General features: G+C 33.7%; 1 protein-coding gene across 1 annotated transcript in view; it reads right to left on the bottom strand.

Annotated features, from left to right (window-relative positions):
• The window catches only part of LRP1B (LDL receptor related protein 1B), a gene marked incomplete at its 5' end in the record, with an annotated part of 1,013,530 nt that overhangs the window by 638,783 nt on the left and 347,807 nt on the right, over positions 1-26,940 (bottom strand). Inside the window, 3 exons of the mRNA XM_007453725.1 lie at positions 7,836-8,040; positions 9,521-9,718; positions 23,371-23,616. Of these exons, the coding sequence (XP_007453787.1) occupies positions 7,836-8,040; positions 9,521-9,718; positions 23,371-23,616 (649 nt within the window). The remainder of the gene's footprint in view (positions 1-7,835; positions 8,041-9,520; positions 9,719-23,370; positions 23,617-26,940) is intronic.

The raw sequence follows: 26,940 nt of genomic DNA, 5'->3' as shown, positions 1-26,940 counted from the left end.
GGAGACATGAATTTGAAAGTATTCTGCATGGAGATGATATTTAGAGTCACATGAATGGAACAGGTCATATGACAGGGTACCGAGGAGAAACAGAAGGATATCATATATTTTGATTTATACCAACATGCAAGTGTTATAATACAATTTATTTTTTACTAAATACTACTTGTAACTCTACAAATTCATGGTGTATAAACAGTTCCACACTATAGGCATCAAGTGTTTCATGTTGTGCATTTGATTTCTAAGGCTATTAGGTAATAGATAGTTTGTTTCATTGACTGTGGCCTAAACTGCTGATGCATGTTTCTATAGTATTATAATATAGTTACACAACAATTCCACAATTATTACAACTAGCTAATGTTTGAGTGTTATACGTTAAATACTATTTTCAGAGCTTTATATAGATTATCTCATTTAATCCACCATGAGGCCATGGCTAAAGTTATCCATGTTTTACAGATGAGAAAACAAGCTTAGAGAAGTTAAATTACTTGACCAGGTTATATGGCCAGCAAGTGGCAGATGGAATTGGGAAACTGGATAGCTTAACTTCTGTTCTCATGCTTTTAACATCTAACTCTTTAATATCATGTCACTAAATAAAATAACAAAGGGAAAGCATCTGGTACTGGAGTAGGAACATGTTTGGTAATCAATAAATGGTAGTTGCCTTCTCTACCTTGGTAATAGAACCAACCCAATGGACAGCATGAGATTTGGGTAGGGAAAATGCAAAGAACTGGAGAGACAGCGACAGTCCAACAAATTTTCCTATTATCAGTTCTGACAACATTTTGGTCAGAAGTGGTAAAGTTACTGGTAAACATAAATTTGTTTTCATTATAATTGTATATAGCCTTGCTATTTTGCAATTCTTCCATTACTATGAATGATCCTTAGGTATATGAATTTGGTGGATATCTTGGAAAAATGAAACAATTCCCTGAAACAAAATTCAAAATGCAATTCAAACTTTCTTCTCTTTTAAAAAATTTATTATATCCATTTAAGGAAATGTGGAGTGATGTAAACTAAGTGTTCATTATGACTTCAATTTTTGAGAGGTATATAATCTCTTATAGGATATGGGAATTACAAATATGAAATGATTGGAAGACAATACAAAACATTATAGAATTTAGTAAGTATGTGCGCTAAAGGCATGTGTGGGCAAGAAGATATTGACCTTCTTGATGAGTAGGTTCCCATACAACTTAAGTACTAGACCTTCAAAAAATGTCATTAAATAATTGTGTCAGCATTGAATGGTGGCAGTGCATATGTTTTTGTATCAGACAAGCTTGCAATCAAATTTTTGATCTGTCACTGATTCTAGCGTACTTAATCTCAGCCTCCTTTTGCTCATCTGTAAATAAAAACTCTAATAGTACCACTGATCCGAGTATTTGATGAGGTAATGGATGTAAACAATTTAGCACACAGAATGGCTAGCACATAGCAACATTTGTGTTTACACAAGCATCCACACACATATTCACAGAGAATATTCTTTTAAAGGCAAAATTCAAAGGCATTCCAAACTATTAAAGAAATGGAGAGAGAGACAGACACACACACACACACAGGGAGAGAAAGAATGAGAATTAATACTAATGTCAATGTTTAAATGTTACAACAGCATGTATGTGAAGGTAGATTAGTTTTACAAAGTGAGCATGAGTCAAAGCCATGAGAAAAAAATTCAGAGGAGTAGGTCATAGAATAGGTTTATCTCACAGAATAGCTCTTAAAAAATGAGTTTATATTAAAAAAAAAAAGTTTTTGCTTCATTAGCATCTTTAGGAGTTTCCATAGCTCTGGTGGTGGGAGTATATCCACAAAAACAATATCTAAATCATTCATTGTTTAACCACCAAATATTTGAATAAGTTACATAAACTGTTGGGGAAGAATAAAGATGAACATTAATATATCAGAGGACAATATATTGATAATTGTTGAAGCTGGGTGATAGATACGAGGGAATTTATTTTACAATTCCTTTTATTTTGTGTATTTAAAAATTTCTAAAATAAAAGTTTAAAAGTTTAACTAACCCAAAATTAAGTAAATAGATAATTTTTAAAAATGTACCAGAGAACATTTGTAAAATCTTATTGTTGGGGATCTTTTTCTGAAAAGACTAAAGTTTAAGAATAGGATTGTTTTGTATGAGAAAGTGCGAATTATCTGGAAATATCAGTACTATATATTGCTTATAAGTTATCATATGTAATCTGTTGCTAATTAAATAAAAAATAAAACAAAGGTTAATTAATATAAAGCTGGTAGGTTATTTCGTTAAGTAGTTGAATGCCTTTCTTGAAAATGATGAATATGAAATGAATTATGTGTCTCACTTCAAATTTAACTTTGGATGCACACAACTTTTCACTGACACCAGGTTGTTACTTATCAGCTTCCCTTTAAACGTAACATTAAAAAATTAATATTATTTGAAGAAACAAGACCAACCTAGCATCAATTAAATTTATGATGATATCTTGACAAACAAGGTAAAGTAGAGAGATTTGCAAGTTTGAAAAAGATTAGGAAAAATAATCCCTGAAAACAAACACAGTGAATTTGCGAGTCATAGATAGTCTGAGTATCTGTGGATAAGATCCCACTAGATGTAGAGAACACTGTACTCCACACACTGGATTGATGACCCAAAGACTTCTGAAACACTGTCTTTTGCCTGTATAACAAATAGAGAATCGGTGTCTCTCTTAACTTTCTACTTTCTTCTGCCTTATGTGGTTGCAGCAATTCCCAACATGCATATAAGTAACCCTGCAATTCTGCATTCTCTATATGTAGGTTTACCAGAAATAGACACTGTAGACTTTCAAATGCATGTTTCTAGTGGACAAAAATGTATGGCTTGGGACACTCTGAGGAATTATAAAATAAGTGGTCCCTTCATTTCTTCACTAAACATAGCAGCATTAAGCTGTTTCTTCTGCAGTGGTCACTAGAGTCCTATCTTTCTTTAATTTAGGTGGGAAATTTCCAACACTTTTTATAAAATACATGTTCTAGAATTAGTTCTCCTAAAAATATTCTTAACCTTGACAATAGTCAGTTAACAATCAATTTTAAAAGTTAATTTCAAGGATCATTGTTTCATAAAATTCTAGGCACTCTTTTGTACACTTTGTGGTATTTTAAAAGAATCATTTTTCCCTTATTACTTTCTTTTTATGGTTAAAATGTATTAGCATTTCAATGACTGCATTATTTCTTCAGGTATACAAAGACTGAGTATCCCTTCTTACAGGACGTATGGAAATGTTCAACCATGATTGCTTTTAAAAAAGAGACTACAGTCTACTGATTCTATAGTTCCTGCATTCACAGGTTAGTCTGTATCAGGGTTAAATTGGGTAAATGGACCATGAACAACTTGCACCATTATGGGCATGAAAGAGCTATTATAATCTATCAGGTCAAGATGCAGAAGGTGAAAATAAAGGATCTTGGCAAAACAAAAAAGAGGTTATCTATAATCTTTAGGCCTTCTGAAACCAACAATGTTATTAGTTTCATTTAGAAACGCTCCCAGATAAAATTAAAATTTTATTTAGATGTCTCACTAATCTTCACAATTACTATATCTGCTTTCATCAGCTGCAATGGTTATAGCAGAGTCCATTTATTATGACAAGTGAAAACTAAATACCAGCAAAGAAGCAAGAAGACACCATGCAGTTACAGGAGCATAAAGGCAATGAATGTTCAAGAACTGAAGTGAGTACCCTGTAGATTCTGAACTCCCTGGTGCTTGTTACTCCCTAATAATAAGCTTGATGTTTAGAGGAGATTCATGTACTCTTTCAGGTCACCTCAGCAATAAGTGTATTCCTTTAAAATGGAATGAAAGAAAAATAGCTCCTCCCTAAGATTCCCAATTTAACATCTTGGAATAACTTATCACTTGGGACACTGGGTCAAAACCCAGAATATTGAAGGAATGTGATATGATAGCAAACATGTCTTATAATGTAAAATGAAGGTCTGTGGATTCTATGATGAGGAAGCAAAGTGTTGATTGAAACATTTCTTTTTTTGAGATTTGTTAAAAAAAGGTCACAAGGCCTTGACTGCTTCAGAAGATCATGTGATGTAAACATGTTTTATGGGGTTAATGTTATCGCCTGCTTTTTTTCTCAGCTGTGCTGAGGGAACAAAGTGGCTGGTTGCAAACTTTTTCCTTCATTATTGTCAAAGATGATAGTATTGCCCATTAGCGTATTTTACTGTATACTTCACTCTTTAAGGTGTATCCTTGAATTCCAGTAAGTTTCATGTAAAATAAAGGTCTATTCATATGCATTAATTTACTGAACAAGCACTTACTGAGCACAATTATATATATCAAGAGCAGTGAAGGATTTCATAGACATGAAAGCAACTCTGCCATCAGAAAGCTTATGATCTAGTAGGAAAGGTAATAGCATTTACACAAACTACATTTCTCAAAAAATTATCCGGTGGGTTTATCCTAAAATAAAAATTTTCAAAAAAAGTTTAAATGTCTTTGGAGCTCCTATAATTTTGATTCACAGCTTTCTTACCTATTTCATCAATAATGTGAGAAATAGGGGAATACTTATTTTTACTAGTCTCTCAGCCTACTTTATAAAAGGTCCAATGTTTAAAAAGTCTATAAACTTTTCACCAAAATATCCAATAAACCTGAAAATAAATTTTAATATTTGCACTACATTTTTAAAATTTAATTGCTACATTTTAAATTTAAATTTACAACTGGGCTGTAAAGGTATTTACATGAACCTCATATTTAACCATATCAATCCTTTATAAAATACTTTTTAATAATAAAAATTCTGTCATATCATATGATACCCAAAACTGTCAAACTTTTAATTTATTCCTAGAGTTAGTGAATTGGTACTGCCATTTGAACTTTGGTCATTTACACCAGGAACAATTTTACAAGTGTTATTTCTTCACCCATTAAATAAAATTATTACCACTGTAATTATCTTAATTAGCCTCACAATTTCGTAGTAGCAATGGAGGACATCAACTTTCTCAGAAGCATTATCAAGTTTTCCTTCCTCAGAGACTAGCTTTCTATACTCACTTTCAACTCTTAGAGAATATTTTACTTCTGGAAATCCCCTTATACCACTGAAATAGTGCCTGATATTTTCATTTAAATAGCATTTGTGGGTTGTGTGTCTTTTGCATTTCTGTTTTCTTTTTCTCTTCTCAGGTTGGCTATTCCCCAAACAAGCTGAGATAAATAAGTTTATTCTAAGCATTGTCAGTTCCAAGCTATAGGAAAAGAAGCTTCAATTCCCAGACCTACTGCTTTGCTTGATCAGACTATTTTCAAGATTTTTATACACCTGTTTTATTTTTTTGTTTTATTTCTCTCTGTGTGCCATTTGTTTTTTTTGGGAAGCAGTTCTCCTACCATGTTGGTATACTTGCTAAAATTACAACTTTCTCCAAAATACCACTTTCCCTTATACAGAAAGTTTCTCATGCAGATACGGTGCTGGTACAACGTAGATAGGTCTAATAGGTGAAAAGTTCACACCAGTAGCTGTTACACTGAGGGTAAAAACCTCTGTTGATGATGGACCTCTGTGGGAAGTAAAGGGTCAAGATTGGTAATCTACTCATAACCTCAGGGAGAGTCTGTTTGAAAAAGGGAATTTTTCATTAGACACAGATGACCTCTTCCTAGTGAACTGTTATTACAGGAGGTAATGAGTGAAATGGGCAAAGTGTAAACCATGTAAACTGGAGGACATACCTCCAGGCTAGAAGATACAACTGCCTTACTTCACTCTGTATGACAGTCTCTAGGTCCATCCACCTCACTATAAATAACTCAATTTCGTTTCTTTTTATGGCTGAGTAATATTCCATTGTATATATGTGCCACATCTTCTTTTCCATTCATCTGTCGATGGACACTTAGGTTGCTTCCATGTTTTGGCTATTGTAAATAGTGCTGCTACGAACATTGGGGTGCATGTGTCTTTTGAATTGTGGTTTTCTCAGGGTATATGCCCAGTAGTGGGATTGCTGGCTCATATGGTAGTTCTATTTTTAGTTTTTTAAGGAATCTCCATACTGTTCTTCATAGTGGCATGGACTTATATACACTACCAAATGTAAAATAGCTAGTGGGAAGCAGCCACATAGCCACAGGGAGATCAGCTCAGTGCTTTGTGACCACCTAGAGGGGTGGGATAGGGAGGATGGGAGGGAGATGCAAGAGGGAGGGGATATGGGGATGTATGTATATGTATAGCTGATTCACTTTGTTATAAAGCAGAAACTAACACCATTGTAAAGCAATTATACTCCAATAAAGATGTTAAAAAAAGAAAAAAAAGATACAATTGCTGCTCTGTTGATTGTGGCCAGATCTCCCTACTTTTTTGAAAGAAGCCAGAAATCCAGAGTTGTATACAAAATCTTTCAATCTTTTAAATTTTGGCAACTAATTCAAATAAATTTCAAACTCTGTGGAAGGTAAAACAAACACAGCAATGAGAGTTGCCAGTTTGGAGCCTTGGTCTAGACAAGCTGCCTTGTCCCTTTAATTTCTGTATTTGAATTGAGGAAAAGGAAAACAAACAGACTTCCCAATCTATTGATTTCTGGGTCTTGGGCATAAACCAGGGCACAAAGCAGAGAGTGTGGGCCAGGAAGCTGACTTAAACACAGGCTCCCTTTTCTCTCTTCTTCATCTCATTAAAGTCCCTCCTGGCTGACTCCCCCCTCACCTTGGTCCTCCCTAGACTTTGTATTACTTAAAGGTACAGAGCCAAAAAAAATTTCCTTTCTACCATCCTTTAGACTTGACAGTGATTTTGGATTAATGAAATAATTACCAAAGAAATAAACAATTAACTGCAAGAGCAAAGCATTCCCATGTAGATGAGTTATATATTATCTTCCACATTTTCCCAGATCCTCAAAACAACCTAATTATAAAGAAATTATTATCCCTGATTTACAAAAGAGAAAACTGAAATCTAAGGGAAGACAATACACTTGAGTAGGTTTCCCAGAGGATAAATGACTGAGCAGAGCTGGAACCCTTGTTTTCCAGCTCCAAATCCACTGTCTCTCTTCTGCTCTTTCACAAAGGAACAGAGGGAAACAGTGGGGGCAATGACCTGAATTATACATTTGACCTTGTTTTCCAGAATCATGTGTCTTGTCCTTCAAATATCCCAGTAGTTAGCATCTCAATACTGGACTCTTTCAACCTTATTCTAATATTCTTTCAAACTAACTCCAAGTATATACAAATACCAATACAGATACAGGGTGAGGTGGTTAACATCGGTGACTGTTCAGACCAAAGACTGTGGTTTGCAACCCTTAGAAACAATTACAGCATCTCTTTGGCAGGTCAAAAAGAAATTCATGAAATTACTGCTTCAAAATAGAGTTACAATAGCTTCCAAAAAGGCTGAATGCCCACATTTAGAAAAAAAAGTTCTATCCTCTAAAAGTACCTATGTAAGCAATCCTATAACAAAATTCATGGTAACAAACTAAAACTGGTTGAGATATATCTATATTTATAGCTATATATATATATATATATATAGATATACGTACACACACAATTATGTATGTATATAACTGTATATGTACATATAAACACACACATATATACACAACTATGCACAAGTATATATACACACATATTTACATGCACAAAATAAGCACTATGACTCATAATTTATGAGATAATTGAATTCAGTATTAATTTGAAAGATTATTTTTTATGCCAAAGTGAATCTGTGAAAGGGAAACTTCTTTACCCATATCTTGGGTCCAAAGCGATGGCCCTGGGGTGTTCCATAGCTCCTGCTATGAGTGTAGTTCTTAAGGAACCATCTAGTTTGGCCACTTCGATTTGGTCCAGATTGCTGTCTATCCAGTATATGTTGCCTGCTATCCAGTCAACTGTTAGTCCTTCTGGGGTAGCCAGGCCATGCTCCACAACCACTTCAATGGCACTGACACCTACAAAAAAAGAGAAGCCAGCACTTGCACCCATTCAAGGAACATGTTAAGCACAAAGGAAAAGGCCTACTTATTAGCAATATGAAGTACTTAACATTATATTAACCTTGAGAGATATAGGGCAAAAGTGTTACCTGGCACAGAGGAAACTAAGAAGGCCCCAAATTTAGAATCACTGATCTTTCCCAGCAGAGTTTTTTAATCTCTTAAATCCTTTCAGTGACAGTATAACAGAATTTTAAAACAACTCTGAGGCTAATAACAATGTTTAGGTTGCAAAAAAGTTATTTCGTGCTTCTGACTTTTTAGTCAGAACAAGGGATTTTGGAAATAATGATGTGCTGGTTAAAATTGGTGCAATTTAATTAAAACATTGATTTTCAGGGGTAGAATAAAAAGAAAAAGCCCACCTGGGGTAACATGCATCATAGCTAGTCAGCACCCACTCTTTTTTTTTAAGCATGCCTGATAAGATCACTCTTGCTGCATTTAACCTTAACAAAAGCCTTAAATCACCCACCTCCACACCATAAGCCAAGTTTTATGACTTGCAGGATATAACATGTTTGCAAATAAGAGAAGAAGGCAGTTGTGTGGTCTAAATAAAAATAAGCAATTTGGTAATACCCAGCACTATTCTTATTTATCCATTCCTTTATTTTGGAATTAAATATATATATATATTTCAAAAACAATCCTTTTTCTAATAGGATAGCTCTTTATAATTTATGACATTGCCAGTGCTTTTGTTAGACTTTTTAATAGTGTGGTTTTTTGAACAGTTAACCATCTAAAGTCATGGATCTAAATCCATCATTTGAAGTCAGTACCTTGCAATATGACACAGTACCTTGCAATATCACAGATCATAATTATATAGTGTGTTCAAATACTATATTTTTCCAAAATTGTATAGGTGATTTAAGGAGGAATTTAGATGGTGATAGAAATACCTGGCCTTTGGAATGCTACACAGATTTAAAATTTTCAAGAGAATTATTACATATATTTATCTCAAGGCCTTGCTACTAAAGAATGGCCTAGATTGGAGAAAAGAGATGTCAAATCATAGGAAAAAAATATTTAGCTCATATTTGTAATCTTTGTAATAATTCATTATTTCTTTGAATTATGCTGAAAGGTGAAAACCAAATAAAAAACAAGCTACATTAACTGACAAAAATATGACTACTAGTATGTAGGAGACAGTGCTTTTTTTTTCCTGTAAATAAATTTCTTCACCGAATATGCATGAAAAAGTTCACAACTTGAAAATGGTGTGAACAGTACAGGCCTTCACCACTTCCCTCCCCTATCTTCACACATATACTTCACATCCCTGGTTTTACACATATGAGGGAGAAGATGAAGAACCAAAGGCCAAAGATTAATCAAAATTCCTTCTGATTACAGCATACTTTTCTGGAATTTTCAGTTAGAAATCAATCTGAACATTAAGTCAACATTGTAATAGACGTACCTCCACTTTCAGAAAGCTTGCCCCGGTATATTCTGTCTTCTACAACATCTGTCCAATAAAGTAAACTTTGATTGAAGTGAAAATCAAGTGCTATTGTGTTTCTCAATCCAGGAACAAGTAAACTATAGTCTCTTTTATGAAGATCAATCCTTCTGATCTCATGGCGAATTGAAAAGATGATGAATGCTTCAAAAGGATCTGAAAATAAATTTATTTTAATAGGCTTATGAAAATATTTATAGGCTTAGTAAGTGGAATAAAGTTCTTGAGGTCAAAATCCATTTATTTAAAAGTATAATTTATTATGTAATTTTCTGTCACTAAAGGAACAATTTCTTTTAATCCAAAATGTAAAAGAAACTTGAAAAACTTAGGTTTATTTGTATTTATTAAAATAACATATAAATGTGTCTTTATTCTTTGAATTTTTATACACCTGATTCTGATTTTAAAATACAAGAATTGTTGCAATTCCAAGACAAAATGTAAGACTTTCTGTTTTTTTTTTTTTTTTTTTTTTTTTTGCGGTATGCGGGCCTCTCACTGCTGTGGCCTCTCCCGTTGCTGAGCACAGGCTCCGGACGCGCAGGCTCAGCGGCCATGGCTCACGGGCCCAGCCGCTCCGCAGCACGTGGGATCCTCCCCGACCGGGGCACGAACCCGTGTCCCCTGCATCAGCAGGCGGACTCTCAACCACTGCGCCACCAGGGAAGCCCAAGACTTTCTGTTTTAAAGTAGTTTCAGCTGATAATCTAAACTTCAGAAACATCACCATAGGAGCTGCTAAGAGGTGAATAAAACCAACGCTGCCACTCTTAGCCCATCACATGACTCTAGATCCATAAAGGAGAGAGATTCAACAAAAAACAATTATTGGGCTGATAATTAGTGAATACTCTCCATGAGGGAAGATGGTGGTTCTCTCTACAACCCAAGAAGATCATGTCTACAACTCTTCCCCCACTAGTTTTTAATCCTGGACCAGGCCTGAGTAGGGAAAAACAGAAGAAGCTTTGAAAACAAATATGAGATTAAAGTTTTATATTTTTGTACCTAAAAGAAAGAATTTTTAATACCCAAAATTTACAAAAATTATGTTATCATTTTGAAAATTTTGAAAATGTATTAAGTCCTATACCAATTACCATTGGACATACTAATATGGGTTAGACATGAATTCACTTGATGAATATACATTTTGAGGGAGGGATCCAGGTTCACAAAGATTTCTCCTGTTTCCATGTTAGTGCCACCCTTTTGTGTTTTTCTTTAGGGAAACTGGTTTTCCTATCCCAAGTCTATACATGTCTGTGAATGTGAGCTGTTATAATTATCCCAGACCAAAGTGGTTGACTCAAGAGGTGGATGTGAGATCTAAGTCAGGAAGACGGGTTTGTAAAATTCCAGAGAAGTTTTCAAGCTGAGGGGAAAGAGTCTCTTTTCTTCTATGGTCACAGATTTCTCAGCCTAGTGTTGTCAGTTCATGTCCTTGTAGTTTGTGTAGGTCTACTCATGGTATTGTAGGAGAAGAGAAAAAAAAGCCTCAGAAACAGAAGTAGTGATGACCAGGGGAGAGACCATGATGTCCTAAGGACATTCAAATCCATAGTTCCAATTACCCCTAAGACTAGCTCCTTCCTTCAAATACCCTATACACTTCTCATACTTTCAGTATATGAGCCAATGCACTTAACTCTATTCAATTTCATTTGAACTGGGATTTTGTCAATTGCAACCAGGTTTACTGTTCTTATTAATCTTATTTCCTCAGAGAAGTCTTTCCAGATCAGTTATCTAATAAAAGCACACCTCCATTATTCTATACCATCATAGCCTATTTATTTTTTTTTGAGATACACTTTAAAATCAATATTTCCTTGTTTGCTATTGATCTTCCTCACTGGATTATAAACTCTCTTAAACAGGGATCTCATCTGTCTTGCTCATTATACTGTCCCTAACACCTAGCACCAGGGAATACATAGTACATACCAGGTCTTAGATTAGAAGGTGCTGGTTGCCTTGGTGGAGGGAAGTCACCTGCCATTTTTTTTCACTGGAGGTGAATCTACTTTAGGGAGCTCTGCCCAGCACATTAAATAAATGTGTTTTGAGTGATTAAATGTGGAGAAGAGTTGAATCCATCCTAAGAGACCATCTGACAGCTAGCATGGGAGAGATGCTGCCACAATCAGCAGAGTCATTTACTTGCCCTTCAGCTGATCACATAGTATAAGCAAGCCTGGCCATGACCATAAGAACTGTCCAGAAATCCTGAGAATTTGTGAGCAAACATTATGTACATTGTTGATATAATACCTAATATCATTTAGGTATTATGGATATTTATTGCATAGTATTATGGTGTCTATTGCATAACATTACTGTGATAATAGCTAACTGATACAAGATACCAAACATGTACAAAATAACCAGTTCCAGAAAGCTCCCAATAGAACAAATACTCATAAAATTTAAAATCCGAAACTTAGTGTTTTTAAAGTAAAAAAAAATAAAAAAAGGTTGTGTTAGATGCACAGTTGTTTAAAAGAAATAATAACTAATTTTGGATCAGCAATCCTTATTTGATTACCTGCTTTGGCTATGAAACAACTATTAGCTTAGAAACATTCTTTATCTTTTCAGGAATTAAGTGTCCTTACCTGTAAAATGAGGTTAACAATAACCACCTTTCAATCTAACTTAAACTGTTCCTATCAGAATCCAATTAGATGACGTCTGCAAATTTGTTTTATAAGCCGAAAATCATCACAGTAAACACAAATGTAGCAGTAACTGTGATGTAGTCAGCAAGTAACAGACTTGGAGTCAGAAACTGTGGGTTTAAGACAGAGCTCTGCTATCAACTAGCTGTATAAATTTGAGAAATTTACTCAGACCCTCTGATCCTCAATATTTTATTTATAAAGTGTATAACATACTAAGTTATCAGGATAATTGACAGCTAAAAGTGTGAATACTTAATAATATCTTAATAAATCTTTAATAATTATTATGACTATTAAGTTCCAGAAATCGCTCAAAGGAAAGCAAAAGAGATACTGGGTAAGAGAAAAGGTTGGATGATGACACACCAAAAATAGTCAGATATTTCTTAGCATATGCTGAAACTAGGGACATTACAGCTCTGAAGAGCCTCCCCTTCTTTTGGCTTATAGTTTGTTTGCCCTTAGTTAAGTAGTAAATTGTAGGTGCAGCAGGTACTTGCTAGAGAAGCTTATATTGAATAATGTTAAAGAACAAAGTTTTTAAATCACAAAATGACTGCTTCTTCAAAAGTATCTACTTTTCTTACATACATAAATGTGTTATTTTATTTTTAGTATGCTAGAATGAGGAAAGCCTTCCTGAGTTTGATACAAATCATAGAAGACCTAAAGAAAAGAATGACATTTAATGTTACTGAAGAAATTGTAGGAGAAAAAACAATGTAAAAAATGTCAAAAGACAAAAGGCAAACTGGGTAAAATATCTGCAATATAATAAAGGATTAAATTATTTAATACATATGAGCTCCTACAAATTGACAAGAAAAAAATACATGAATAATGGGGCAAAGGATATTAAAAAGAAAATTCAAAGAAAGGAAAATATAAACAACTTTGAAATTTTAAAAAGTATTCAATTTCTGTCATAAAGTGATAAATGGATTTTAAAACTATGAAAATATTTGATAAGACACTGTTTTGATTAAAATGTAGACAAAAGGCACTCTGGTATATTGATAACGAAAGTATAACCCCTAAGTAGAGTCACTGTGCAATATTCCATCAAAAGTTTATATATATATTACACTATTTGATCAAGTAAGTCCATTTGTAAAGATAGAGTTGTACATACGATAATTTGCAGATGAGGATGGAAATCCTTTGCAATATCATTTCTGGTAGCAAAAGATTAAGCAACATTAATATTCCTCAATAGATGGCTGCATAAATAATGTATGATAGTCACAGAGTGTAATATTATAAGGCCACATAAATGAATGTGATTAATATACATGCGCTGATGTGGAATAACTTCCAATATTTTGTAAGTTGAAAACAGCAAGATGTGAACCGTGTGCGTGATATGGTACCATTTAAGTTAAAAAATAAAAGATTTTTCTAGACCTATGTGATGGTAAATCACAGAATACATCTTAAAAGATTAATGAAGGAATGCTGTTACTTCTGCCATGGGAACTGGTGATGAGTTCAGGAGTGGGAAGAAAACTAAGTTTTACTTTATTCTGCATAGGTTCATTTTTTTTTTTAGCATTTGCATATATTTCCTATATAAATTAATTAGTTTTCTGAACGAAATTTTAAACTAGTAATAGAAGATATTTCATATCACCTTCTAAGAAATACTCATAAATAAAACAAGAATTGTTTGGGCATGACATATATGCTGAGCAAGGTAATTCAGCATAACAAATACTGTAAAACATGCTTTCCCTTCAGGCGGATTCATATTTAAGAGATCGTTTACTGCTCTATTTGAGAAAGTATATTCTCTTGAACCAAAAATTATTGCCTTCTCTGTTACAAAAATTATTGCCTTCTCTGTTACTCTCTGTTACGAGTAGAAAGAAATTTTATAATAGAAGATCTGGATTCTACTCTTGCCTCTCCTAACAATAAAAGGCCATCAGGAAAACTGCATAAGTCTAGCTGTCTTGATTTTTTAAATAAATAATTTTGGTGATGTGTTTGTTCTAAAATTTTATTTGTGAATAGTCATAAAATATTAATTGCCTTATTAATAAATTAACATTAATATTAGCCAAAAGAAACTTCAAAGCAAACAGCTTTCATAGAAATAAAAAGGCTCACTATTATATGATAATATGAACAGTTCGACAGATAAAATATAACTCTTAAAATAATATATGCCCAGGGCTTCCCTGGTGGCGCAGTGGTTGAGAGTCCGCCTGCCGATGCAGGGGACACAGGTTCATTCCCTGGTCTGGGAGGATCCCACATGCCACGGAGCAGCTGGGCCCGTGAGCCATGGCCGCTGAGCCTGTGCATCCGGAGCCTGTGCTCCGCAATGGGAGAGGCCACAACAGTGAGAGGCCTGCGTACCACAAAAAACAAACAAACAAACAAACAAAAATAGTATATGCCCAATAATAGATTAAAAAATATATAAAGCAAAACGACATAATTAAATGGAGAAATTAATAAATCCATGATTAAACTGTGTGAGTTTCAACCTTAACCCATTCAAACTGATAGAAAAAATTATAACAAATATAATGAGAACAACAAAATAAACACAAAACTCAACACACAGGAAATATATAGAGATTGGTGCCATCAAAATAGAAGGCATATTCTAAGTACACATGAAACATTTAACAAAATGATCATGTTCTAGTCCACACAGTAAGTCTCAAGAGATAGCAAAGAATCAAACTAATAATGAACACATGCTCTGAGCACAATGAAATGAAACTAAAAATCAACAATAAAGACTGCTAAGCTCCCCATATGCTTTAAACTAAAAATAATTAGTAAACAATTTCTTGACTAACAGGACCTCAAATAGGGAATTCAGAAATAGAGATATTATGGCATTAAATGTGTAGATTAAAAATCATGAGACAATTAAAAATTAATGATATAGAGAATAATTCCTAAATTGTGGAGTAAGGACTTCCAAAAATTTTCTCCTCTATAAAAACAACGAGAATACTAGCAAAATGGTCAAAATTATCTTTCTTCTAAACTCTAGAAATTAACCAAATTCTAGTAACAATCCAGTGAGTGTTTATTAAGAAAAAATGCTGAATATCATTGAGAACAGCAAACTTTGTAGCATTTTAACATGCATTAATCCCAGTTACTCAGCCATTAAAAAGAATGAAATAGGGCTTCCCTGGTGGCACAGTGGTTAAGAATCTGCCTGGCAATGCAGGGTACACGGGTTCGAGCCCTGGTCTGGGAAGATCATACATGCAGCGGAGCAACTAAGCCCACGTGCCACAACTACTGAGCCTGTGCTCTAGAGCCCGCGAACAACAACTACTGAGCCTGTGCAGCACAACTACTGAAGCCCACGTGCCTAGAGCCCGTGCTCCACAACAAGAGAAGCCACCTCACTGAGAAGCCCAGGCACTGCATCAAAGAGTAGATCCCACTCGCTGTAACCAGAGAAAGCCCGCATGCAGCAACGAAGATCCAACACAGCCAAAAATAAATAAATAAAATAAATAAATTTATTAAAAAAAAAAAAGAATGAAATACTGCCATTTGCAGCAACATGGATGGACCTGGAGATTATCATACTAAGTGAAGTAAGTCAGACAGAGAAAGACAAATATCATATGATATGTTTACATGCAGAATCTAAACAAAAATGATACAAATGAACTTATTTACAAAATAGAAGCAGACACACAGACTTAGAGAATGAACTTATAATTACCAGAGGGTAAGGGCTGGGGGGGAGGGATAGACTGGGAGGTTGGGATTGATCTATACACATTGCTATATTTGAAATACATAACCAACAAGGACCTACTGTATAGCATAGGGAACTCTGGTCAATATTCTGTAAAATAACCTAAGTGGGAAAAGAACTTGACAAAGAATAGAAACATGTGTATGTATAACTGAATCACTTTGCTATACACCTGAAACTAACACAATATTGTTAATCAACTATGCTCCAATATAAAATAAATATTAAAAAATAAATTAATATAAAAAAACAAACATGCACCAATCATGTCTCCCTTTCCCCAGCTTTGTGGCAGCCTTGGACACAAACAGCCCAGAAACCACCAGAGGAGATAGATGGGTTTTGGAGCTCCTCCAAAAGCCCAATCTCCAGGGAATTGTTCAACGGGGAAAGAAGAGTCTTTTCAGGAAATTGTGCTGGGGCTTCCCTAGTGGCGCAGTGGTTGAGAGTCCACCTGCCGATGCAGGGGACACGGGTTTGTGCCCCGGTCTGGGAAGATCCCACATGCCATGGAGCGGCTAGGCCTGTGAGCCATGGCCGCTGAGCCTGCGCGTCCGGAGCCTGTGCTCCACAATGGGAGAGGCCACAACAGTGAGAGGCCCACGTACCACAAAAAAAAAAAAAGAAAAAAGAAATTGTGCTGGATTTCCACATGCAAAGAAAGAAGATCAAACTTCACATCATATATAAAAAATTAACTCAAAATGTAGTGTAGACCTAAATGTAAGAGCTAAAACTGTACAACTATTAGAAGAATACATAGGAGTATATCTTAATGACCTTAGATTAGGCAATGGTTTCTCAGCTATCACAGTAAAATACAAGCAACAAAAGAAAAATAACAAGTGAACTTTATCCAAAAAAAAAAAAAAAAGAACTTTTGAGCTTCAAAGGACAACATCAAGAAAGTGAAAAGGTGAAAAAACAACCTACAAAATGGGACAAATTATTTCCAAAGCACATATTTGATTAGGGACTTATACCTAGAATATGTAAAAGACAATTATGACTCAAAACTAAAAAGATAAATAACCCAGTTTAAAACTGGGCAAAGGTCTTGAACAGGCATGTTATCCAGGAAGATACACAAATGACCAATAAGCACAAGAAAAGATGCTCAACGTTGTTAGTCATAAGGGAAAAAAGTCAAGCACAATGAGATACCACTTTGCACCCACTAGGATGACTATAATAAAAAAAAGATGGACAGTAAAAACTGATGGAAATTGATTGTGTAGAAACTGAAGCCCTCGTACATTGCTGATGGGGTTTTAAAATTAAGTAGCCACTCTGGAAAACAGTTTGGCAGTTCCTGAAAACGTTAAATATTGAGTTACCATATGACCCAGCAATTCCATTCTTAGTTTTCACCCAAGAGAAATGAAATGCATGTCCACACAAAAACTTGTACATAAATATTCACAGCAGAATTACTCATAATAAGCAAAAATTGGAAACAATCCAAATGCCCATCAACTGATAAATGGATAAACAAAATGTGGTATATCAATACAAGAGATTTTTATTCTACAATAAAAGGAAATAAAGTACTGATGTATGCTAAAACATGGTTGAACATTGAAAACATTATGACAAGTGAAAGACGTCAGTCAGAAAAGACCACATACTCTATGATTCCATTTTTATAAAATGTCCAGAATAGGTAAATCTCTAGAGACAGAAAATAAATTAGTGGTTGTCAGGGCTGGGGTAGGGGTTGATGGGGAGTGGCTTTTAATGCCTGTGGGGTTTGTTGAGAGGGTGATCAAAATATAATAATATTAGAGAGCGGTAATTGTTGTATCGCTCTCTAAATATACTATAAACCACTGAAGTGTATATCTCAATCTATCTGTTATAAGAAAAAAGAAATATGGTAATAAGTGTGGAAATTTATAAAGAGTAAAAAACTGTACATAAACTATTTTTAGTTCACTGTTAACTAAAAATCATATATTTTTTACCTCATTCAGATTAATCTGCATAACTATCCTCAGCCCTGAAAACTTTTCCATCTATATAAGGAAAGACAATGTAACATTCTGACAATTTAATGTTTTCCTTCTCTGTGTATTTGTGCTAGTTGAATAAAGTTGAGAATTCATCCATTAAAAATTAACATCTTATTTAAACTCAATAATTCAGAAAATATAAAAAGAATTAATGCAAAGAAATTAGAAAAAATAAAATAACTACAGCAACTGATAAGATAGAGAAAAATAGATTATCAAAAAAACCCAGAGTCATTTGTCTGAAAGATTAATAAAGTATAGATAAACCTATGGCAGGACCAATATATATACAGGTAGATATACATATATATATATACAATATATGTACAAATGAACAACAGAAGGAATGAAAGTAGGAAATAAGTAAGAATATACAAAATAAAAAGATAGAGTGAGATATATACTTTAATAATATATGAAAATAGGTAAAAATAAGACTTTTTCTTGAGAAATGTTACCAAAATTTCATATATGTCACAATTTTCATATATTTCAAAAGAACTATAAAATAATTTGATTCAACCTCCACTCTGAAAAAAGCATAGGTGTAAGGGACAGAAATAAGCTTATAAAACAGACTGTTCAAAGGCATCGTGGGAATCTGAGAGCACACAGTACATAGAGATGGCCTAGATCTTTGGAATGGCTTGTAAAAGCTCTTGCTTTGGAGTCAGGAGGAATGAAGCTCAAAAGCTCTTCTCTAACATCTCTTTACCACAAGGCTCTGGGCAAATGAAGTAACCTTCTGTGTCTCAGTTTCCATAGGTATAAAATCAGATAATTAATAATATCTAATTGGCTTCTTGTGAGTTATAAATAAATTATCTATGACATTTTAGATGCTTGGTAAATGGTAGCTATCAGTAATATTATAATTAAATTTAAGAAATTATTTATATGGAGTTTGGGATTAACATACACACTACCATATAGAAAATAGATAACCAACAAGGACCTACTATTGTATAAAACATATAACCACAGTGAACTATACTTAATATTTTGTAATAACCTATAAGGGAAACAAATCTGAAAGGCATGTATATACATATATAAAACCGAATCACTTGGTTGTGCACCTGAAACTAACACAACACTGTAAATCATCTACACTGCAATAAAAAATAAATAGAAAGAAAAATAGAAAGAAAAACCAGAAAGGAAAAAAAGAAATGATTCATAGAGGTGGGAGTTTTGAATAGAGTATAGGATTCAGATTTCCAGGGAGAATGTAGAAGATACTGTCATACTGAAAAGTCATAGATGGCAATGAGCAGCGTACATGAAGGAGGTGGTAAAATGAAGTCATATATGTGAAAGTACTTTACATTCTTGGCCATGATGCATTTATTATCATTACTAATGACAAAACCATAAATAATCATAAATAATGTGCGTGGAGTGGAAACCCACAGTGGAAGACAATGAAACATCAGTTTGGAGAGATTAAATGAACAAAAATGAAGAAAGCCCTTAATGTCAGGCTGAGGATATGAGGTTCTTTTCATAAATAATGAAGAGTTACTTTTAAAATCATGGATGGAGACTGATATGTAAAACTCTCACTTTATTAAGATAAATAAAGGAATGGATGGCCAGATTGTAAACCACCACAGCTTCACTGACCTGATCTCTTCACCTTTATCGTCCATTATTCCCCAAGATAGCCCATCTGCTTAACATCACTTTATTCTTTACTATATGTCTGGGCTCTTTTCATCAATTCTTATCTTCCAGATCTGGATTACCCTCTCCCTTTTCAATAAAAATATTATATTCCTTCAACTTTTTGATATTTTACTTCTCACAAACTGTAGAAACAAGAGGATGATAAAAAAAATAGGCCGGAAAGAAGACTGCCATCATCATTACAACATGCCTGGACTGTGCTGTGGCACAGATGCTTTTTTTTAGAATTAAAGTTTGGGTGCAATAAAAAAAATTTGCTTAAATAAATAAAAATGGAGTAAATGGAGCTCCAAATCAACTATAACTCAATAAAAAAATATAAAGTAAATGGGGATCCAAAAAATAAAAAAAGTTTGGGTGATGGACACAGTGTACTGCTTAGGTGATCATTATGTTTGCGCAGTTTTGTATTTATATCCATGATCTCTTTCTTTAAAAAGATATGTTTTAAAATAAATACATTTATAAAAAAATCTTTTAAAAAATGAGCGATTAAGAACAAAGAAATATATTGGTGGGTAAATCTAACCTAATTCAGGCTAAAAGAAAATAAAAGGGAGATGCTACAATGTTCTTTCCAATGTTACTAGAAATATGCTGCAAATTTGTAAGTAGGCTGCTACCAAAGAGCAAAGAAACCAGAGATAGAAAAGAAATGCAGTCAGTAGCAACAGTCTGGGTTTCCATAAGTAAAATGAAAATACTTCAGAGAAAGGTGATTAATAAATTATGTATTAAAGAGGGAACACGTAAGGCACTGATAAAATAAAGTATACAGGTACCCAAGAGAAGTGAGATTTATTCTTTTTAATAAAACAAAAAATTATAAAAATAGTATTTTGAAAATAATTATAGTTAACTAATAAGATGTTAAAAGTGAACTTAGAGAAAATAGAGTAAGTTCAGCAATTCAGCCAATGGCAGAGTGCAAAGAATTTAGGAAGGGATGATTAGAAAGAAATAAGAGAATATGAGACAACTACAGAGGAAAATTCAGGAGGAAAAAAATGGGCGAGTCATGCTTCTAATTTGAGGCATAAAGAGTACTATTATTTTTTATTTTTTAAATGTCAAGAAGAATAAGCACAGATATTGCATTCAATAGAGAGAACACATTTTAAAAAGAAGCACTCAGCTTAAGAATGACAGGAAAAAAGAACAAAAGAAGAGCAAGAAAAAAGAAATTTTACTTTTAAAGTCCAATAATTAATAGTCAATTCATTTTTATTGAACTATGAATCTGCTGTAGGTTTTTCAAAAAGAAATGATATGAATAAAACACAGAATAAATTTTTTTATGTATGAAAATTGGTTTAAATAAAAAATAAGTTTTAATACCTAACAAAACCTCTATTATCTGTAACAATATAAATGCTGATAATGGTATTTAATACACTGTATGTTAAGGAAGGGATAAATTACCAGCAGGTTAAAGTTTCCATGTAAGAAAAGCTCTGTACAAACTTTAAAAGATAAAATATACTTTTGCTTCTCTGTTAAATTATAAACAAAGCCAGGTGTGAAATACAGCAATCTTAACAGTGAGAAATGATATGGTACTATTAGAGTTTCTTTCTAAGCTGAGGGTAGAAGGGGTCAATTCCATTAGAAGAATTATCTTTGCACCTGGTAAATTATATTCAAATGTTGAATTGTTCTAATATTCAGCTTGAGTTGTGATTGATTTCAGAGTACAAAGCCACTATAATAAGTCAATCATTTTGTCATCTGTATCCTAAAACCAGACATAGAGTCAATTCTCATGTAAAACATGATTATAAATATATCTGAGGTCAAAGTTTGATCTATCATTTCCCTACTCCAAACATGTATATGAAATGGCTATTTTTATTACAACAAACTGCTATTTTTTTTCAGCTTTTCATGCCAATTATGCTGTGCAAGAATTTTGAAGGAGAAAGAGTTAGATAAATGTTTGTGAAACTTATACCTCTAGGACTCAAATTTTAACAGCTAGGAGAAAACAACTACAAGACAACATTTGAAATAAAATAAGAAAATAATTTAACATTCCCTGAAAAAAATCATGTTTTTAATTGCATATTATTTTATTGGATACTATGTAAAACACAAGAGAAAAATCTATAACTTGATTTCTGACTTCAAGATGCTTATTACTTTATTGGAGAAGTAAAGAGCAAAGGAAGAAGATAGAAATTTAAAAAGCGAATTAAAAATGTGATCACATATTTTCTTGGACAAATTCTAGATATAGAAAGGAGAAATAAGTGGGGAGCAAGAATATTTGGAAGAAGACTCTATTAAAGAAGAAAGATTTGACCTAGTAGGTTTTAAAAAATATCCAGGATTTTTAGAGACAAAGAGGGAAAGTGCAATATAAGCAGAAGAAACAAAATGAAAAAAGTTTATGATGTATGGGTTCTTAGGAGCCTGATGAAGCCTGGGTACTCCTAATAAGAAATTTTTAAAGACTACAAAAACAGTAAGAAAAAAGTAAAAAAAAAAGAAAAAAAAAAAAAAAAAAAAAAAAAAAAAAAAAGTTTACATAGAAAAAAGTATCAAATATATTCAAATACAATTATCAAAATTCAAAAAACACAATTTTTGATGGAGTAATATATGTACTTTTTAAAATTAGCGCATTCAATAACAAGATTGAGCAGTGGGTCTAATGACTCCCATTATTGAAGTACCAGTGGTTTTCAAAGCCTGAACATAAGTGATATTTTGCGATATTAGCAACAACTTTAACATGATATGAATATGCCTATCATTCCCATTGGAAACACAGTCATAGTTGCTGCTAAGAACTGGTCTGTGGTATACATTTACAACTGAAAGAAATGTTAACCTTCAGTGAGAGATTAAAGAAAATAAAGGTGTAAAATTTTCTCTAACAAAATTCATGGACCCCTTCAATTCTATCCATGGACCTGTAAGTGTCCTGTGACTCAAATTAAGAATCTGGAGAAGACAGTGGGAAGCCATCATTCATTAAGCACCTAATGGGTACAGGGCACAGCAAAAAGTGCTTCATGTTATTCTTACAGCATGTTGTTGTAATAGGAATTGATATTTGAAAGATGAGAAAACTAAGGCTCAAGGAGATTTAGGTAACCTGCCTGCAGCCACATACATAATGAATGCCATTTATAGGATTAGAGTTCAAATTTCAGATTCCATAGCCTTTGTTTTTGCTTTTCCTACTGTGGAATATGATCTAGAGAATCAGCAGAATGTCTTAAATGGGCAATCAGAAGATGAACACAGCCAGAGCAAGGAGTTGTTTTCAAGAGTAGTAGAAATACAGTTGGAAGTGTGGGACAGGGCCAGCCTTTGGAGGGTTCTAAACATTCAAAGAGAAATAAAAGTAAATGCTTTGGAGCATACAAAAATAAGCACCAAGGGAGGAAGATGACAAAAGCAGTTATTTAAGGAAAAGATAATCAGATGGACTGTAATGGTAAAGGATTATTGTAATATTTTCTGTCCAGAAGATTTTGAAGTAGGTCTAATATGACACATTATACTTAAATGCCTTTTCCAAAATTAGTTGTACCCATTATTGATTTTCTGAGGTGTTTTTGCATTTTTTCTCAATATCTATTCTTAAATATAGCAAGATACACAACACACACACACACACACACATATCACTTGCTATTCTTAAATATAGCACAACACACATCTACTTACTGACACTTGTGCAACTTTCACCATCCACATCCAGCTTCCACCCTTCATAACATGAGCACTTGACTGTGTGCTTGTGTTGCTCACACACTTGACTGCACTTCAGATGATTGCTGCAATAATCTACAATTTCACATGTTTTATTGTCTCTGCTGAGTTGAAGTCCTTCAGGGCAAGAACAGACAATTCCTCTTCCAGGAACAACAGAACAGTGGTTGCTACAGCCTCCATTGTTCAGTGAACATTCATCTATAAAAGGAGAGGAACAGATTATAGGGCATCATCAATTGTTTTGCTCAATTAAATACTAATCATTGAACTCAATTCTCTAAGGCTGGAATTAGAGAAAGGATATTATAAATGAATGGAGAAAGCACTCTTTAGATTTTTGTCCCAGAAGTTGGGGTAGAAATGATGAAAGAATTCATCTAATGACCAAATAGAGTTCTATATGACAGAAATTGGGAATGGAAGATTTTCATTTCTATAAATCTTTGGAATACACTTTGTTTTACTCCATAGAGGTAAAGTGAGTTCAATGTTTCCATTATTACTGGAAAGATTATGCTGAGCCTTTTAGTTGTTATGCAAAATCAGTTTTTGAGGGCTTCCAAAAGGGACTCACATACACTGGTGATCTGAAAATCTGACTTATCTCAGTGTTCATAAATAAACAGGCATACACATACACATGTATGTATTATATCTATATATCTTTTTCTACATCTATAGTGTGATTTATAATAATAATCCAGAATGGATTAGTTTGTCCTTTACTGTCTACAGATATTTATTTATTTACTTTTATTTTCTTTGATATTTATTTTTAAATTAGGTAAATTATACATTGTACTTCATATATTGGTTATTATTATTAATTCAATGAGGCCATGGAAACATAATAAATAATACACAAAAATACTTGACCTGGCATTTTGGCTGAAATAATCAGCAAGTAGACTGTTGTATAAAGAAAGAGAACTTTTCTTTCAGGGCACTTATAGTTTATAATCACACATTAGATATATTTATTTATCATTCTATTTCATCAGAAGATTGTAGGATCCATGAGGGTATGCAAAATATTCATTCTGTTTACCATGTATATCCCACAGCTAGCATAGTGCCTAGCGTAGAGTAAGCAGTTAAAAATATTTGTTGAATAACAAAATTTAACAAAATCATCCAAAAGCACACAACTGCCCCTAAATTGAGCTAGTATTTGTCCAACTGGGAAATTTCAAGATGTCATATTTACGCCCTTGACAAAAATAGCAAATAATTGTTTTCGCAACCATGATATTACCTATTATTATATACTATTAGGTGCATAGTAATAAGGCCAAAGGAAGCGTTGTCTTTCTTTGCTTTAAAAATATGTTTGAGTAGTTTTCAAAGACTGTTCAGTTAGGTGTGTTTTGAGACATACTGAAAAGGAATGTTGTTCAATGACTGGCGAATTGCAATAATAATTACTTATATACCTCTAATATTTCCTGTTCTCTATGGAAATTCATCCAGCTCAAAAAATTGGACTGGAATGTAAGGCTTTCAAAAACATTCTCTACACATTTTAAACTTCTGTATGGGTCAACTATTCTTCACATTTGTCACCATAAACAGTAATAAGAAAAGAAAAATGATTACATTAACTGTTTTCTCTAAGAATTCAAGTTTGGCATTATTTTAGAAGGAAAAAAACCATAGATTCATTTCTTGGTTCCTTCAAACATGTTTGTTCACCTGTAATCATAATCATTTCAAAACAGCAGTCGTTTCAAAGTCTTTGCCCCATTTTGTTCCATTGACATTCTTTTTCAAGAGAATTACTGTAAAGAAATGTCATCGTACACAGAGGGTGAAAAAAAATTGTTACAATGCTTTTAGCTTATTTCAAGTACGACTGTTCTCAGCATTCAAATGTCTCTTTCTGACACTACCTGTGGAATTAAATCCTAGATTTTAGGATAAACAAAATTCACGTTGAAACTCTACAACTTAATATATAAATTTAATGGCAATATTTGTATGGCTAGTCCCTTGTCAATTTTCCCTTAACCCTAAACCTATTATTAAATCCTGCAGCTTCTTTTTAAATTTTTTGCTACCTGACAAAGACTCTCTCATTGACCAAACTCTAGTCAAGCACCTCTGAACCCTCAGTCTTGGCTGATAAAACTGCAGACTCTCAGCACAAACAATTTCATTGTCTAATCCTCTCCCCAACCTCCTCTTCCCAAGCCAATAAGAGACTAGGACAAACACTAGCACAGTTTTTAACAGCTCATGGCAGCATCCCTAAAATGACCTCAGCCCTCCTTAAAGTGCCTTCCTGAGAAAGCTCTATGACTCCACGATGCTGCAGAAATTTACTATTGTTTCCCCCCAAACCTGATGATAGGCAGATAGGGCCCTGAGCCCCATCTCAGAGCAGTTACTTTAGAAAACTTGCAATATAAATCCTTTCTCTGTACCTTTGAGATGTCAATCATCTACCACCCAGAACTGTTCCTCCCAACCCCAGGATTTGAAAGCCATCTTTTTGAAATGCAAACACTTAAGGAGATAACTCTCTCACCCTTACTCCCAACCCTGTGGGTACCTTGCTCTGACTTGTACCACTGCCTCCAGTCATAAAGATATGAGAAGTTTGTCTCTTTTCTGGGATGAGCACCAATTAACAAACCCAGATGGCCTAGTCACATGGGCCAATGCCCCATTTTAGTGCCTTTCCCATAGCACATTCCAGTCTTTAAAAAGTTTCTCATCTTTTGTTTTGGTGAAGCTGATTTCAGTTAATGTTGGATACTCTTCCCTATTGCAATAGTTATTACTGAGTAAATATCACTTTAACTAGTATCCAGTTTTATCTTTGACATACCCTTATAACAAAAATCAACAGTTAACTCCCTTCTTGAATGATTGAAATCTCTTATTTCTTTCTTAAGTGCATATCTCTTTCCTCTTGAAATCACTTAAAATTCCCCCTGAAAAAATAATCTCTCCACCAGGATTGAATTTATCTTCTTGAGCTCTCTCTTTTCTTAAAATTTTATAGACCAGATTTATTTGGAGAAAACAGACAACCTCACTACCCAAACGATGGACATTTACATCTCAAGACACTTCCCAAATACTGTCTACAGATTACAAGTAATTTTCATAAATTTTACATGTATTGAGGAACAGGATATGAATCAATCCCTGTTTTTGTTTCAATGGGGGCAGGGTAGAGTAGGGGGATAAAAAACAGCTATTTTAGATACAACTATTTGGAAGGAGTTGACATGAAGAGGGCAAACCCTACATTTTCACCATCTATAGCAAATGGTTTAAAAAACCCTTTCAACTTTGGGTATCTTTCTCTAAAATCCACTCTTTAGCTACAAGCCAATTCATGCCAATTATTTAAAGTTAATTCACTTGGTATATCTTTCATGTCCACTGGGTAAATGATTCATCATGCCCATTGCTGCAGCACTCAAACCAACATCCCCGGCTGGCTGGACAGGGCCTAACCTAGTATTGGTTGGAAAAGGATTTGAAAAGAAGAGACCGAAGTGTCATTTCCCT

Source organism: Lipotes vexillifer, unplaced genomic scaffold (assembly GCF_000442215.2).
Source record: "Lipotes vexillifer unplaced genomic scaffold, Lipotes_vexillifer_v1.1 scaffold606, whole genome shotgun sequence".
Taxonomy (NCBI): domain Eukaryota; kingdom Metazoa; phylum Chordata; class Mammalia; order Artiodactyla; family Lipotidae; genus Lipotes; species Lipotes vexillifer.
Note: the sequence above shows the minus strand (reverse complement) of the source record. Positions and strands in the feature narration are given on the sequence as shown.